Genomic DNA, 14685 nt, shown 5'->3' with positions numbered 1-14685 from the left:
TGTGGCCAGAAAAGGTGATGGGATGACTTCAATCTTCTTGTATTTGTTGAGACCTGTTTTGTGGCCTCATATGCTATCTATTCTGGATAATGTTCCATGTGCACTTGAAAAGTATGTATATTCTGTTGTTTTAGGATGAAATGTTCTGAATATATCTGCTAAGTCGACCTGTCCCATTGATATAATAGGGAGGTTAAAGTCCCCTACTATTAATGTATTATAATCATAGGCTAGTTCCTTTATGTTTGTTATTATTGCTTTATGTATCTGAGTGCTCCCATGTTGGGTGTACACATATTTACAATTGTTATACCTTCTTGTTGGATTGTCCCCTTTATTATTATATAGTGCCCTTCTTTTTTTTAAAGATTTATTTATTTGAGAGAAAGAGAGCAGAGGGACGGGCAGAAGATGGAGAGAGAATCCCAAGCAGACTCCATGCTCAGTGTGGAGCCCAATGCAGGGCTCGACCTTTAGGTCTAAAATGAGTCACTTGTAGGTCACATATGAATGGGTCTTCGCCCCAAAATCCTCAGTAAGAAATGAATTTACACTGTGACCCATTATACATATATGTGAAGTGTGTACATATACACTCATAAACAGGTCACACAAAATGGTATTTATCCTTTTTATGGTACACACTCATTGTTTCTCCTCTACTCTTTCATTTTTTTAATGCTGTTTTTTTTTAAGATTTTATTTATGTATTTGACAGACAGAGACCACAAGTAGGCAGAGAGGCAGACAGAGAAAGAGGAGGAAGCAGGATCCCTGCTGAGCAGAGAGCCCGATGCGGGACTCAATCCCAGGACCCTGGGATCATGTCCTGAGCGAAGGCAGAGGCTTTAACCCAGGCGCCCCTAATGCTGGTTTTTATGTACTAAATTGATTTCACAATCCATTACTGGGTCCTGACCTATAGTTTAAAACAGGGATGTACAACACATTCTGAGACACGTACTTATATTTCTTAAGTTAATCCACTTGGAATTGTAAAATTCTATGAAACAAATACATATTCCAGTAGAAATATGAAAAATATTTCTCTTTCCTGGCACATATAATATGTGAAGAGTTGGAAATCATTCTGAAGAATAAAACAGGTGGACATCTGAGTCACAGCCACTTGGAATGCAGATAAACAAAAAACAGAAAGTCTGCGAGGGAGCCCAAATGAAGAGTGGTAGGAACTTACTGGAACTCAGCCAACCTGCCCAGTGGCAACAAGAGACTGGAGTATCAATGCTGTGAAGCCAGTTCATTTTCCTTTTGCTAAATGAAATGATTAAAAGACTCCTGGGATTGGGCTTCTGGGGGGGTGTAGCCAGTTGAGCATCCAACTCTTGGCTTTGGCTCAGGTCATGACCTCAGGGTTATGGGATCAAGCCCCACATCAGGCTTTGTGCTCAATGCAGAGTCTGCTGAAGATTCTCTCTCCCTTTTCCTCCTCGCCACCCCTCCACACCAGCCCTGTGCTCTCTCTCTAAAATAAATGAATAGGGGCGCCTGAGTGGCTCAGTGGGTTAAAACCTCTTCAGTTCGGGTCATGATCTCAGGGTCCTGGTATTGAGCCCCACGTCAGGCTCTCTGCTCAGCAGGGAGCCTGCTTCTCCCTCTCTCTCTGCCTGCCTCTCTGCCTGTGATCTCTGTCTGTCAAATAAATAAAATCTTTAAAATAAAATAAAATAAATGAATAAATCTTAAAAAATTCTTGGAATTGGAAAGAAACTTAAAATATCAAATTCTATTTTATCCCATCCAACGACAAGAGTAAATCAGCATTCCTTTGAAAAATCTGAGCACTGACTTTGGTCCTATCCCAAAGAGTTAACTTCAATTAGAAAAACAATTAAAAACAATTTCATTAAAACACTGTTCAATCATCTCCTTTTTTTTCTCCCCCAAACAATGACCTGACTTTTATTAGCCAAGGGAGAGCAGCTTGAAGAGAAATAACAAACATAAGATACATCTTTAGAGTCCGTAAGTACATCATGTATTTATAATTTAAGTGTCACTTTTAAAAGGCTACTATCCATCAGTTCATTGAAACGTACCAACTTGTATCACAGACTCCCTTATCAACTAAGTTAATGTCCACTGTCCTTCGGCTCAGGAGACCATCCTTTGTATCTGACTGTGGTCTGAAATGGCATCAGAAAGGATGCTGTTCAGTGGTTTAAGGTTCATACCTTGAAGGTAAACATGGCTCTGGAGGCAGGTGCTTTACTTCAGGAAGATTTCCACCTGGCTCCGTGGCTCTGCACATCTGTCCCCTCCTTCCCAGTTACCTCTATGCCACCAACAGCCAAAAGGAAGAGAAACAAAAGCTCGTGCACAGCCGGTGCGGTGGCAGTCTTTGAGGGGTACGTGCTCCAGTCTGGTCGGGAATGGCTTGCTGGAGCTTCCCTCCTGGTGAAGAGCTTATCATCCAACATTCATGGAGTCCTCTGGGATTGGCGACAGCTTCCCTGATCCATAAGTTCAGAATGTGCTTTCAAGCAGGCAGTGACATCCACACCCGGTGGGACATACCTCCTGGGTCCGAAACCACTCCATCATGTGGCTGGTGTGCCCACCATGCCCGCAGGTCAGGCAGAAATTGGATGATCCTCGTACCGCCACGTGGCAGATGGCACACTGGAATGTGAAGCCTTTGCAGATGGCACACTGTGTGCCGCGGACCTCGCTCCGGCAGTGGCTGCAGTACACACCGAACTCTGCAGATGGGTGGAGGTGGCCAAAACAAGACACGCGGAAGGTTAGTTCTGCGAAACGCAACTGGGCATGGTGAGTGAGAATAATGTCTTCATGTGAGGAGTCTGCAAGGATTCTATTACAACAAAGATTCTTTTTTTTTTTTTTTTTTTAAAACAGCAGATGCCCTTCTTCCATAATCTTGCTAAGTCTTACAAAGACACACTGCTGTCACTGCAGGCTGGGTGCAGGGGGACAGTGCAGGAGATGCCTGGCTGCTGGGAGGCCCAGGGTGAAAAGCCCAGGCGATGGCTACACCTCATCCTCTCCTATGCTGACGACTGCATGGGCCTGGCTCATAGAGGTGGTCACCAACTGTTGGCTGACAGAAGGTCACTGAAGGACTCAGTGACACCCAGCAACACCTGATCACTGTCACCAGTCCTCCCTATTTGAACACCAAGTGGCACAGATGCGCCGTGTCAGGATCCTGCAGTCAGGACCGCTGGGTCCCCAGCAACCTGGAAGAGACCCCGAGGGCTAAGCCCACCACCTGCATGTCCTAGTGCACCTCGGGCATGACCCTGAGTCCAGGTGGCCCATGCGGACCCCCGTCTCCCCTACCCAGCTTCCAGTGTGCTTCCCCAGGAACAGACCATGGCCACACACTCTCCTCCGACGGCGCCTTCTGTCTGGCCCTGCCTAGAGCCTGCTGCCTGCCACCTCTGCGGGCCTCCGCAGAAAAGGCTGCTTCCGTCTGGGGTCCCGAGGAGCGCTGGGGTGGCAGCGGCAGACCCGCGCCCCATTACTGCCTCAAGACCATCACCTCTCCCCTCGAGGAAATGCCACCTGGCTTCGCAGCCCTTGCCTCTTCACTGCCCTCACCTGCGGCACTCTGGACACACATTCCCAAACCCCGTTCTCTCATGACTTCTGTTTATGGTTTTCTTTCTTCTCTTGACCCCAGTTCTTAGCACCATCCCCGGTGCCTTCAAAACCCAACCCCTGAACCTCTGCACACCCGACCTCCCCAGCAAGGGCTGCCTTCACCCTTTCTGGCGACAGTTTCCCTTGAGGCCAGACCGAATGACATGGGCCAACATTATCATCACGTTTTTGGAAGTCTCCCCAAGTCTCCCTCCATGGCATGAACCAGAACCCTCAGGCCAATGAGTGCTACCGGGCTGCCTACCCCACATCTGCCCCCAGCATTCCTGAGGGAAGGTGCGCCCGCAAGATACGCTTCTTACTAAATACACAACAACCAACCAGCAGACTCCCAGGGCTGCACCGCGGCAGTGCTGCCATTTTCCCAGGGGTGCTTCTTGCCTCCACCACAGCCCGTGTGCCCCTGCACAACCAGCGCTCCCCTCTCTCACCTGCTGGCCTCCCCTCTTCTCTAAGAGAAGCCTTCATCTCTAGCCACCAAACCTTCAAATTTTCCTACTTGTTTCTCTTTTCCTTCTACCTCCTACAACAGAGGAAGGCTTTTTTCTTGAACCTGAGCCAATTTCTTTGACTCAGGACAAATGGCAGTCACAAAGATGTACCAGTAAAGACTTTTAAAATACATGGTAACCAAGGAAAAATTTTATGATGGTCCTAGTTCAGGTAAATCCTGAGATTAATTAGGCTGGTTTGATAAGTTTGGTGAAAAATAGCCCTGTCTTGTCCCTCTATGCACAACTTCTAGGTAAGAGTTTGGTTTATGTTCCTGTGAAAAGCCTAATTAGTTTAAATTCATGAATTTCCTTTACTGGTTTTATTGGTTGGACAAGATTCAACCTTTAAAATTATGAGAATGTGAAAGTTGTGTATTCAATAAATTGAATTATGTCTTTAAAAGGGGGTTGTTCTTTGACATTTGGGATAACTGTAAATGAAAACCCAATTATTCTCCAGATCTATCTCGGTAAAATTATTAAAATGTCATCTCCCTGAAAAACTCAGTATGTCATTAGTAACTGTGCTTCTCCATACTATGTCAGCTTAAATGTGATCTCTAAAATCGTTATTAAGACCTGAACTAATGGGGTGCCTGGGTAGCTCAGTGGGTTAAGCCGCTGCCTTCGGCTCAGGTCATGATCTCAGGGTCCTAGGATCAAGTCCTGCATCGGGCTCTCTGCTCAGCGGGGAGCCTGCTTCCCTCTCTGTCTCTGTCTCTCTCTCTGCCTAAATCTCTGTCTACTTGTGATCTCTCTGTGTCAAATAAATAAATAAAATCTTTAAAAAAAAAAAAAGACCTGAACTAATATTTCATTTAGTTAATTAATGAGTCATTTGGGGAGATGTAGCCAATTTCTAAGTGGATATAAATTCACAAAGATAGGGAATACAAAAACACTAAGTCACTATGTGTAAGTTTAGTATTTCTCTCTTGCCTCTTATTGTTCTACATAATGGAATGGCCATTAGTTGAGAAGGACTGGCATGCATCTGGGCCACGCTGGTGTACAGATTCACTTCCTGCCACATGTGGAGATACAAAGGGATATAGAGTTTGTATGAAAACACAAGCTGTCAAGGTGTCTTTTCCAGGAACCCTGACAAACTTGGGGAATCTCAGGGAAGGAAGCATATGACCACAGGTACAGGCTTTGCATGGGAAAGCTGGCAGAGGCGAAACAGAGCATTCCTGGTTCTCAATGGACAAACTAATAAGGACAATACAAATACATCTGGCACATAAATGATCAAATTATGACTCCTAAGGCTTTATGAAACCCCCAGGCAGAAGCAAGCTCCCAAGGCTTAACACCACATGACCCTACATACAGAAGAGCTATGTGTATTAATTACCAGCAATTACACAAATATAAATAAAACCAGCAAGATGAATAAGATGTTAAATTAATAGACATAGAAGCAGAAAGTGGCTGAACAAAATTCAGGTGAGCAGACACACGCCTCTGAGGCAGGATTTGGGGGGTGTCCCAAATACCTCACCTGTGCCACCATAATTACCAAGCATCGCATACCACAAAGGAAAAAAAACTAAAATCAAAACAAAACAAACAAAAAAACCCCACAAAATCAAAAATCATCTTGTAGAGGAGAAACAAGATAGCAGAGGAGCAGGAGACCTGAATCAGGGCCCAGGAGTTCAGCCAGACAGTCATTAAACCATTCTGAACACCTACAAACTCAACAAGAGATTGAAGAGAAGAAAAGCAGCAATTCTAGAAACAGAAAATTGACCACCTTCTGAAAGGCAGGAAGTACGGAGAAGTAAATCCGAAGCCACTGGAAGATAGACCGCGGTGGGAGGGGCCGGCTCCCAGCACGTGATAGAGCAGAGCACAAAATCAGAACTTTTAGAAGTCTGCTCCACTGAGGGATGTCACTCCAGAAGCTAAGTGGGGGCGGAGCCCTTGCAGAGACACTGTGGTCTCAGGACCCTCGGGGTCACGGGAAGACGGGGGTGTCTGAGTGTGGCAAAGCTGCCAGGTATCGACCCGGGAAGCCCGCCTCAGAGTTGGAGCCAAGGTCAGGGTTCTCAGCTCAGGATTACCTTAAACCGGGATGAGCTGGCAGGGGATGCACAGGTGGTAGACCCCTGGATCCGGGCAGATCCTTTCTCTTCCGGGAGAAGCGGCGCGTGAGCACGCTGAGACTCCAAACGGGGCCAAGTGCCAGAGATAGAAACACTCGGTCACAGGCCAGGTGAGCATGGACCGCCGCCAGAGAACAGGGAGACGGGAGAGACTAATGGCTTTTCTCTGAGGGAGCACTGAGGAGTGGGGCCCCAGCTCTCGGCTCCTCTGGCTGGAGACTGGGAGGCCGCCATTTTCATTCCTGTTCTCCAGAGCTCTACGGAAAGCGTTCAGGGAACAAAAGCTCACGAGAGCGAACCTGAGCAGATTACTTAGCCTGACCCCTGGCAAAGGCGGTGCAATTCTGCATCAGGCAAAGACATTTGAGAATTACGGAAACAGACCCCACTCCCAGAAGATCAGCAAGAACATCCAGCCAAGACCAAGTTCACTGATCACTGAGAACTGTGAAACTCCAGAGCTAGAGGAAAGAAATACACAGAATTCATCGCTTATTTCCCATGATTCTTTAGTCTTTCAAAGTTAAATTTTTTGAAGTTTACTTATTTTCTTATTCTATTTAATTTTTCCTCTTTTCTACTTTAACATTTTAAACTGTTTTATTAAAAATCTTTTAATTTTATCTTTTTAAAAATCTTTTTAAGTTTTAAATTTACCCCTTCCTTATATTTAACCTTATTTTTTGTATACATACAGGTTTTTCTTTAAAATTTTGGGATACAGTTTCTTCTAATGGATCAAAATATACTCTAAATCTAGTACATGGCTTTGTTCTAGTCTCCAGCCTGGTCACATTCTTCCATCTTTTTTTTTTCTTTTTTTAGCCAACTTCTTATCAATTCCTTTTTTAGAATCTTTTAAAATTTTCATATTTACAGTCATATTCCATCCCTTCATCATGTTTACCCATATATATATATATATATATACATATATATATATATATATATATATCTGTTTTTCTTCTTTTAAAATTTTGGGAGGTAGTTTCTTCTAATAGACCAAAATACAGCCAAAATCACATGTGTGATTTAATGCAATCCCTATCAAAATACCATCTTTTTTTTTCAAAGAAATGGAACAAATAATCCTAAAATTTATATGGAACCAGAAAAGACCCCAAATAGCCAGAGGAATGTTGAAAAAGAAAACCAAAGCTGGTGGCATCACAATTCCAGACTTCAAGCTCTATTACAAAGCTGTGATCATCAAAACAGTATGGTACCAGGACAAAAACAGACACATAGATCAATGGAACAGAACAGAGAGCCCAGAAATGGACCCTCAACTCTATGGTCAACTCATCTTCAACAAAGCAGGAAAGAATGTCCAATGAAAAAAAGTCTCTTCAACAAATGGTGTTGGGAAAATTGGAGAGCCTCATGCAGAAGAATGAAACTGGACCATTTCCTTACACCACACACAAAAAGATAGACTAAAAACGGATGAAAATGCCTCAATGTGAGACAGGAATCCATCAAAATCCTTGAGGAGAACACAGGCAGCAACCTCTTCAACCTCAGCTGCAGCAAATTCTTCCTAGACACACCACCAAAGGCAAGGGAAGCAAAGGCAAAAATGAACTATTGAGGCTTCATCAAGATAAAAAGCTTTTGCACAGCAAAGAAAACTGTCAACAAAACCAAAAGACAATGGACAGAATGGTAGAAGATACTTGCAAATGACATATCAGATAAAGGGCTAGTATCCAAAATCTATAAAGAATTTGTCAAACTCAACACCCAAAGAACAAATAATCCAGTCAAGAAACGGGCAGGAAACATGAACAGATATTTCTGCAAAGAAGACATACAAATGGCCAACAGACACATGAAAAAGGGCTCAACGTCACTTAGCATCTGGGAAATACAAATCAAAACCACAATGGGATATCACCTCACACCAGTCAAAAAGGCTAAAATTAACAAGTTAGGAAACGACAGATGTTGGCAAGGATGCAGAGAAAGGGGAACCCTCCTACCCTGTTGGTGGGAATGCAAGCTGGTGGAGCCACTCTGGAAAACAGTATGGAGGTTCCTCAAAAAGTTGAAAATAGAGCTACGCTATGACCCAGCAAATGCACTACTGGGTATTTACTCTAAAGATACAAATGTAGTGATCCAAACGGGCATCTGCACCCCAATGTTTATAGCAGCAACATCCACAATAGCCAAAGTATGAAAAGAGCCCAGATGTCCATCAAGAGATGAATGGATAAAGAAGATGTGGTATATATGCAATGGAATACTATGCAGCCATCAAAAAAATTTGCAGCAATGTGGATGGAACTAGAGAGTATTATGCTAAGAGAAGTAACTCAATCAGAGAAAGACAATTATCTTATGATCTCTCTAACATAAAGAATTTGAGAGGCAGGGTAGGGGGTCGTTAGGGCAGGGAAGGAAAAAATAAAACAAGATCAAAGCAGAGAGGGAGACAAACCATAAGAGACTCAATCTCAGGGAACAAACTGAGGGTTGCTGGGGGGTGGGGAGGGCAGGAATAGAGTGGCTGGGTTATGGACACTGGGGAGGGTATGTGCTATGGGCAGTGCTGTGAACTGTATAAGACTGATGATTCATAGACCTATACCACTGAAACAAATAATACATTATAGGTTAATTTTTAAAAAATGAAAAAAAATAATCTCGTAATGGAGATGGTTTATTAAAAAGTGTTCTGTCTAGGACTATCCTTTCAAGATAAATGAAGCCTCAAGCCCTTTCTATAAATGTAACCCCTCATATGAAACCAATTTTATCCCTAAAATTTGCTGCTGATATGGGATGCCCCTTGCAGATGTGATGAGCCCAAGAGGAAACTGCTGGTTTCCAGCAATTTCGAGACTACCTGTAGCCCTGGTAACCCCGGAGTATTTCTCTTTCAATATCTGCTGTTTGCTAGATTTGAGCAGTCCAATTCTTCCAAAGTAATAACTAATAAAGACGAAAATACGTAATGCTTTTGTCTGTGAGTCTCTCTACCAGAAACCCTCCCCTATAAAATCTTGCAATACCATTTACAATGGTATTAGGACTCACTATTCATGCTTCAGGATTACTGAAGTCTCCATGAGTTCCTGATTTGCTTCTCTGATTGGAGACTTTTTGACAGCACCCCCCAAATCACACCTCGTGTTCCCTTGCATGGCCAACAGAACCTAGCATGATGCTAATAATAATAGATGTCATAAGGGTGCAATGTATCCATTACCTATCTCTGGGATTCATATATTTTCCTGAAAACTAATTCTAAATGACAAATTGCTCCAGGCCTTCATTATTCTCTCTGATAAACTTCCATGCACTTAGATGCTCTGAAAAATACAATGTCCAAACAGCATTTTGCATCTTTGCATTCCCTCAAGTACATACACCAAAATAATCCATATTAAAACAAAACTTGTTTTTTGATACCTAAATCTCCATATTACTCTGGCTTGGTTTTTGTGGTTTTTTTTTGTTTTTTTTTTTAAAGATTTTATTTATTTATTTGACAGAGAGAAATCACAAGTAAGCAGAGAGGCAGGCAGAGAGAGAGGAGGAAGCAGGCTCCCTGCTGAGCAGAAAGCCCGATGTGGGGCTCGAACCCAGGACCTGGGATCATGACCTGAGCCGAAGGCAGCGGCTTAACCCACTGAGCCACCCAGGCGCCCCTGTTTTTTTGTTTTTTTAAAGATTTTAAGTCATCTCTACACCTAACATGGGGCTCGAACTCACAACCCCAAGATCCAGAGTCCCACGCTCTATCGACTGAGCTAGCCAGGCACCTTGTTTGGGTTTTTTTGTTTTGTTTTGTTTTGTTTTTTAGATTTTATTTATTTATTTGACAGAGAGAGAGAGAGATCACAAGCAGGCTCAGAGGTAGGCAGGGAGAGAGGGGGAAGCAGGCTCCCTGTTGAGCCGAGAGCCCGATATAGGGCTCAATCCCAGGATCCTGCAATCATGACCCGAGCCGAAAGCAGAGGCTCAACCCACTGAGCCACCCAGGGGTCCCTTGTTTGGGTTTTTTAACTGAAACCACATACACACAACTTAAAGGGTCAAATAATACTATACGTTTGATTAACAAAACCAGCATTCCCTTCCACCCCCTCGCCCATCACTCCCGGGAGGAAATCCTTCCAACTCATTTAACTTTTTATTTCTACCTTCTATCTCCAAACACCCCTTTATGAAGCTAATTTTTAATTTCCACATTTAAGCATTCTCTACTTTCCCATGGAAGCTTCTTTCACTCCCCAAATGCCCCCTAACCACACACACCCCGTCCCTCATCTTCCCCACACAGTTCCATTATTACTTGGTTAGATCAGCCTTCTGTTTTCACATGATCTACCTAGGTGAGCGTTACTCAAGCCAAGCCATGTACCATGACCACTTTTCCCTTCTTGCATGCTTGGCTTTTCTCAGTAACCGTCTTATTGTTGTTTGCTTAGTTTGTTTACCGCATTTGCAAACCCTCTCTCAAATACCTGAATCTCTAAAAACAGAGCAGACACTGAAATCCAGTAGCTATTTTTCTAACTTTCTCTTTTTGGAGACGATGCTTCTCAGCACTAGGCTGGAGGGGTCTGCCTCCAGGTCAGCTGGGTGGGTCCCCCTTCACCACCATCCCGACTCCCTGCCTTCCCGGATAGGCAGAAGGTTTACTTTCACACGGGGACTAATCATCTGGGGCAGGATTCTAGGGCAGAAATCATTTTCTGGAGAATTCCGAAGGCAATGCCGCCTCATCCTCTTCTTCCCAGTGTCTGGTTCACCGCTCCTGAGAAGTGCAGTGCTGCCCATATTCCTTATCCTCTGTGTGGGACCTGTGCCCCCTGGTAGCTCCCGGGTCTTTCTTTATCCCAGGTCTTCAGTGACTATACTAGGTGCTTGGTGTACCCTTTCAATCTGGAAAGCTGTCTGCCTTCTCTGGAGAACAAAAATTCCCGAGTTTCTGTTGTGATAGAGGAAGGCTCATAACCTGCTCGGCAAACTGGGAGCAGGGACCTGGGGACCCTAAAAAAAGCCACCCAAGAATAATCCTGTGTTTAGTCTCACCTTCGTGCCACTTCCTGAGGTGCCAAGCATCACTAAATTCTGAGCCACCAAGGTGGGGGGAGGGCGGAGAGGGATGAGGGTTCTGTTACGTGTCGTACTGTTTTTCTGCCTGTCTGTTCAGGCCCCATAAAATCAGTAACCACTAAGCTGTCTCCCTGGTCCCAAATGCTATCAACAACATGATTCTCTTTGCATGGTTATACCTTTTCAGGAAAGCTCTGGATAGATGCTTATTGGGGTGGGGGGCCTCTGGGGGAGAGGACATCAATGTGTGTTCAGACCACCCTCTCCGGTGACCTTCCACATCACCCTTTAAAACTCATCTCTTGGGGCGCCTGGGTGGCTCAGTGGGTTAAAGCCTCTGCCTTCGGCTCAGGTCATGATCCCAGGGTCCTGGGATCGAACCCCACATCGGGCTCTCTGCTCTGCGGGGAGCCTGCTTTCCTTCCTCTTTCTCTGCCTGCCTCTTTGCCTGCTTGTGATCTCTGTCTGTCAAATAAATAAGTAAAATCTTAAAACAATACAAAAAACTCACCTCCTAGCTCCTTTCAGATCACACTCTTGCTTTTCCTCAAAAACTGGTATCTCCTTCTGAGTCTGTCTCTGGCCATTCCTCTAGACTTAAGTTGCAGGTACTGGCTTCTCTCAAAGCCCGGAGTGGGTGGGCTCTTGCTCTCCCTGTACTCTTCCTCCGCGCCCCCCAGATGCCAGGTCAATATACCCATTCTCACAGCTCCAGGACCACTTACATGCTGAGAATGCCCCAAACTGCTAGTTCTTGCCCCAGGCTCCCCTTTGAGCTCCCGACTCATATCTGGCCACCTACGTGACGTTCCAGTCTGACAGCTCACACACATCTCCAGCTGTCCCAAATACACCTCTTAACTTTCTTCCAGCCTCTTCTATCTTAGATTGTGGCACCATGACCTACCCAGTTGCCCAAACTGGAAACCTAGGAATCATCTAAGCTTTGTCCCTTCCCCTCAATCCCACATCCAGTTTGTCGGCCTATCATGCGGAGTCTACCTCTAGAAAGTATTTTGAATCTACCCCCTCTCTCCATCCCTGGTGCCCATCGCCCGAGACTAGGCTGTTGATCTCCCTCTGACTACCCTAAAGTTCTTCCAACTTCTACCCCACCCTCTTCCGATCCTTTCTTCATTTAACAGTCAGTGATTCTCTCAAAACAGAAACCAGAGCATGTCACTTACTTCTTAATACCCTTTGAAGCTTACCATTGGACTCAAAATACAGTCCCAATTCTGTACCATGACTTGCAAGTCCCTAATTATCCTACAATTTAATTTGGTACCCCTCTCACTCACTGTGTTCTAGCCCTGCGCTTCCTCTCCTAATTTAATGTCTGCTGCTCTCCTCACAGATGGCTTCTCATCCCTCCACCGCAGCCCCTCAGAAAGGCCTTCCCCGCACACGGCCAGACATCACCTGAAATTCCCCCTCCCTGCTCTACCTGTGCCAACATCCTTTTTGTTTGCTCATCAACAGTGACCACAACCTATAGTTATTTAATTTTTCTCCCCCACTAGTCTGTGAGTTCCAGGAGGGGAAGGAATGTGCCAGCACTGTGCCTCACAGGAGCTCAGTATGTATTAGTTGAGTAAGTGAATGACTACCCGTCCTCCAAATCAGCATCTGAGTACCGTATGGAAAATTACTTCCCCTTAGAAGAGAAACGTACTCTTGTCATGAAATGCAAGGGTTTTCGGAAGGTTAGAGCAGACTCAAAATCCCTTAGAAATTTCTGTTTCTAAGTGAGAAGCTAGAAGACTTTTCACTCCAAGTCTTACGTTTAAGGACAAATTAAATTATAGGACCTTTCAGACAGTGACGGAAAAAGAAAGAAATTCATATTCACCAATCCCTTTGTGAGGATCAGGAGGACAGGAGACAAACTTCAGCACCTCAGCTCGTTTCTCTCTCAGACCCCAGCGATAGAGGATTTCTCCATAGCATTTCTTAAAGTCATCAAATTGCTGGGTATTGGCAGGGTCCAGAAGCCTGGATAAAACTCAAAAGATTTCCTGTCAGTCCTTTTAAGGAAAAACAAGCTCGATCCCTAATGATCTTAACACACCTTTCTTATAATAAAAGTCTTGATTTGGGGGACTCCAAGCATTATGAAACTGCAGCTCTCGCCAGAGAAGGTGGTTACCTTTTATTTTTATCATGCTGATCACGTTCTCGCTCACGGGGGTCACTGTAGGTGAGACTCCCAAAGCGGATTTCTTCTGGAGAAGACTCTCCCCAAGGTGAGGAGACATGTTCTGCCTCTCTTCCCGCTGAAGCAAATCAAACAGGAAGGGAAGAGGGAAATCAGAGAAGGCGTAGAAATTGTCTGGAAACTCTCATAATGCAGAGTGTGCTCAAGTTAGCTGCCAGAAGGAAAATAAGCTGAGTGGAAGATGCTGAGAAATGGACCTAAGGGGAGCTCTTTCGTAGCCTTACCTTTTTATTTACATATTTACTGTTAAGGTAACCTAATAATGAAGTGCACACAACAATTAAGCAGCAGATTACGGTAGAGTGATATAGGATATTAGATAAAGCAGTCATTATTGATAAAGACTTTTTCAATGACGTGAGAAAATGCTCAAGATAAAATTAAAAACAGAACACAAAATCATATATATATATAGAATGACCCTTCACACACTCACACACACAGATTGGGAAAAGTGTTTTGGAATGCTAATAGACAATATTTCTAGGTGGAGGTTCAGTGATGATTATTTTCATCTTTAATACTTTTTAATACTGGGCATGTATTTTTTTTTAAAAGATTTATTTACTTATTTGAGAGAGAGAAAGAACAAACACGTGCGTAGATGTGCACATGCAGGGGAGAGGGGCAGACAGAAGGAGAGAATCTCTAGCAAACTCACATCCCTGAGATCATGACCTGAGCTGAAACCAAGAGCTGGACACTTAACCAACTGGGTCACTGAGGTGCCCCCATTGTAATTACTTTTATCATCAAGAAAATCAAAGGAACAAGGTTTCTGTCTTCCCTGCCCTACTTACCCGAATGGGTTTTCCAAGAAAGAAAAACTTCACTTTGTTGAAACATTTTAAAATTACATAGTTTTTTTTTTTTTTTAAGATTTTATTTATTTATTTGACAGACAGAGATCACAAGTAGGCAGAGAGGCAGGCGGGGGCGGGGGGGGGAAGCAGGCTCCCTGCTGAGCAGAGAGCCCAATGTGGGGCTCGATCCCAGGACCCTGAGATCATGACCTGAGCCAAAGGCAAGGCTTACCCCACTAAGCCACCCAGGCGCCCCAAGTTTCATAGTTTTAAAACTATTCTGAATATAATAAAATGACTTTTCATGACTTCTTGTGCAAATGGTACTGGTAAAATGTTTT

The 14685-nt window shown here is 44.2% G+C and overlaps 1 protein-coding gene across 3 annotated transcripts in view; it reads right to left on the bottom strand.

The window, feature by feature from the left end:
* Window positions 1-1902: 1902 nt before the first annotated feature.
* The window catches only part of WDR59 (WD repeat domain 59), a 94977-nt gene continuing 82194 nt past the window's right edge, over window positions 1903-14685 (bottom strand). For all 3 annotated transcript variants that reach the window (XM_047710895.1, XM_047710896.1, XM_047710897.1), the window contains 3 exons: window positions 13473-13599; window positions 13176-13318; window positions 1903-2723 (listed from right to left, as the gene is read on the bottom strand). In XM_047710895.1, coding sequence (XP_047566851.1) covers window positions 2488-2723; window positions 13176-13318; window positions 13473-13599 — 506 coding nt within the window. In that variant the 3' untranslated portion in view covers window positions 1903-2487. The remainder of the gene's footprint in view (window positions 2724-13175; window positions 13319-13472; window positions 13600-14685) is intronic.

This window comes from Lutra lutra, chromosome 17 (genome assembly GCF_902655055.1).
Source record: "Lutra lutra chromosome 17, mLutLut1.2, whole genome shotgun sequence".
NCBI classification, from domain to species: Eukaryota; Metazoa; Chordata; class Mammalia; order Carnivora; family Mustelidae; genus Lutra; species Lutra lutra.
This window is presented reverse-complemented; position numbering and strand designations above follow the sequence as displayed.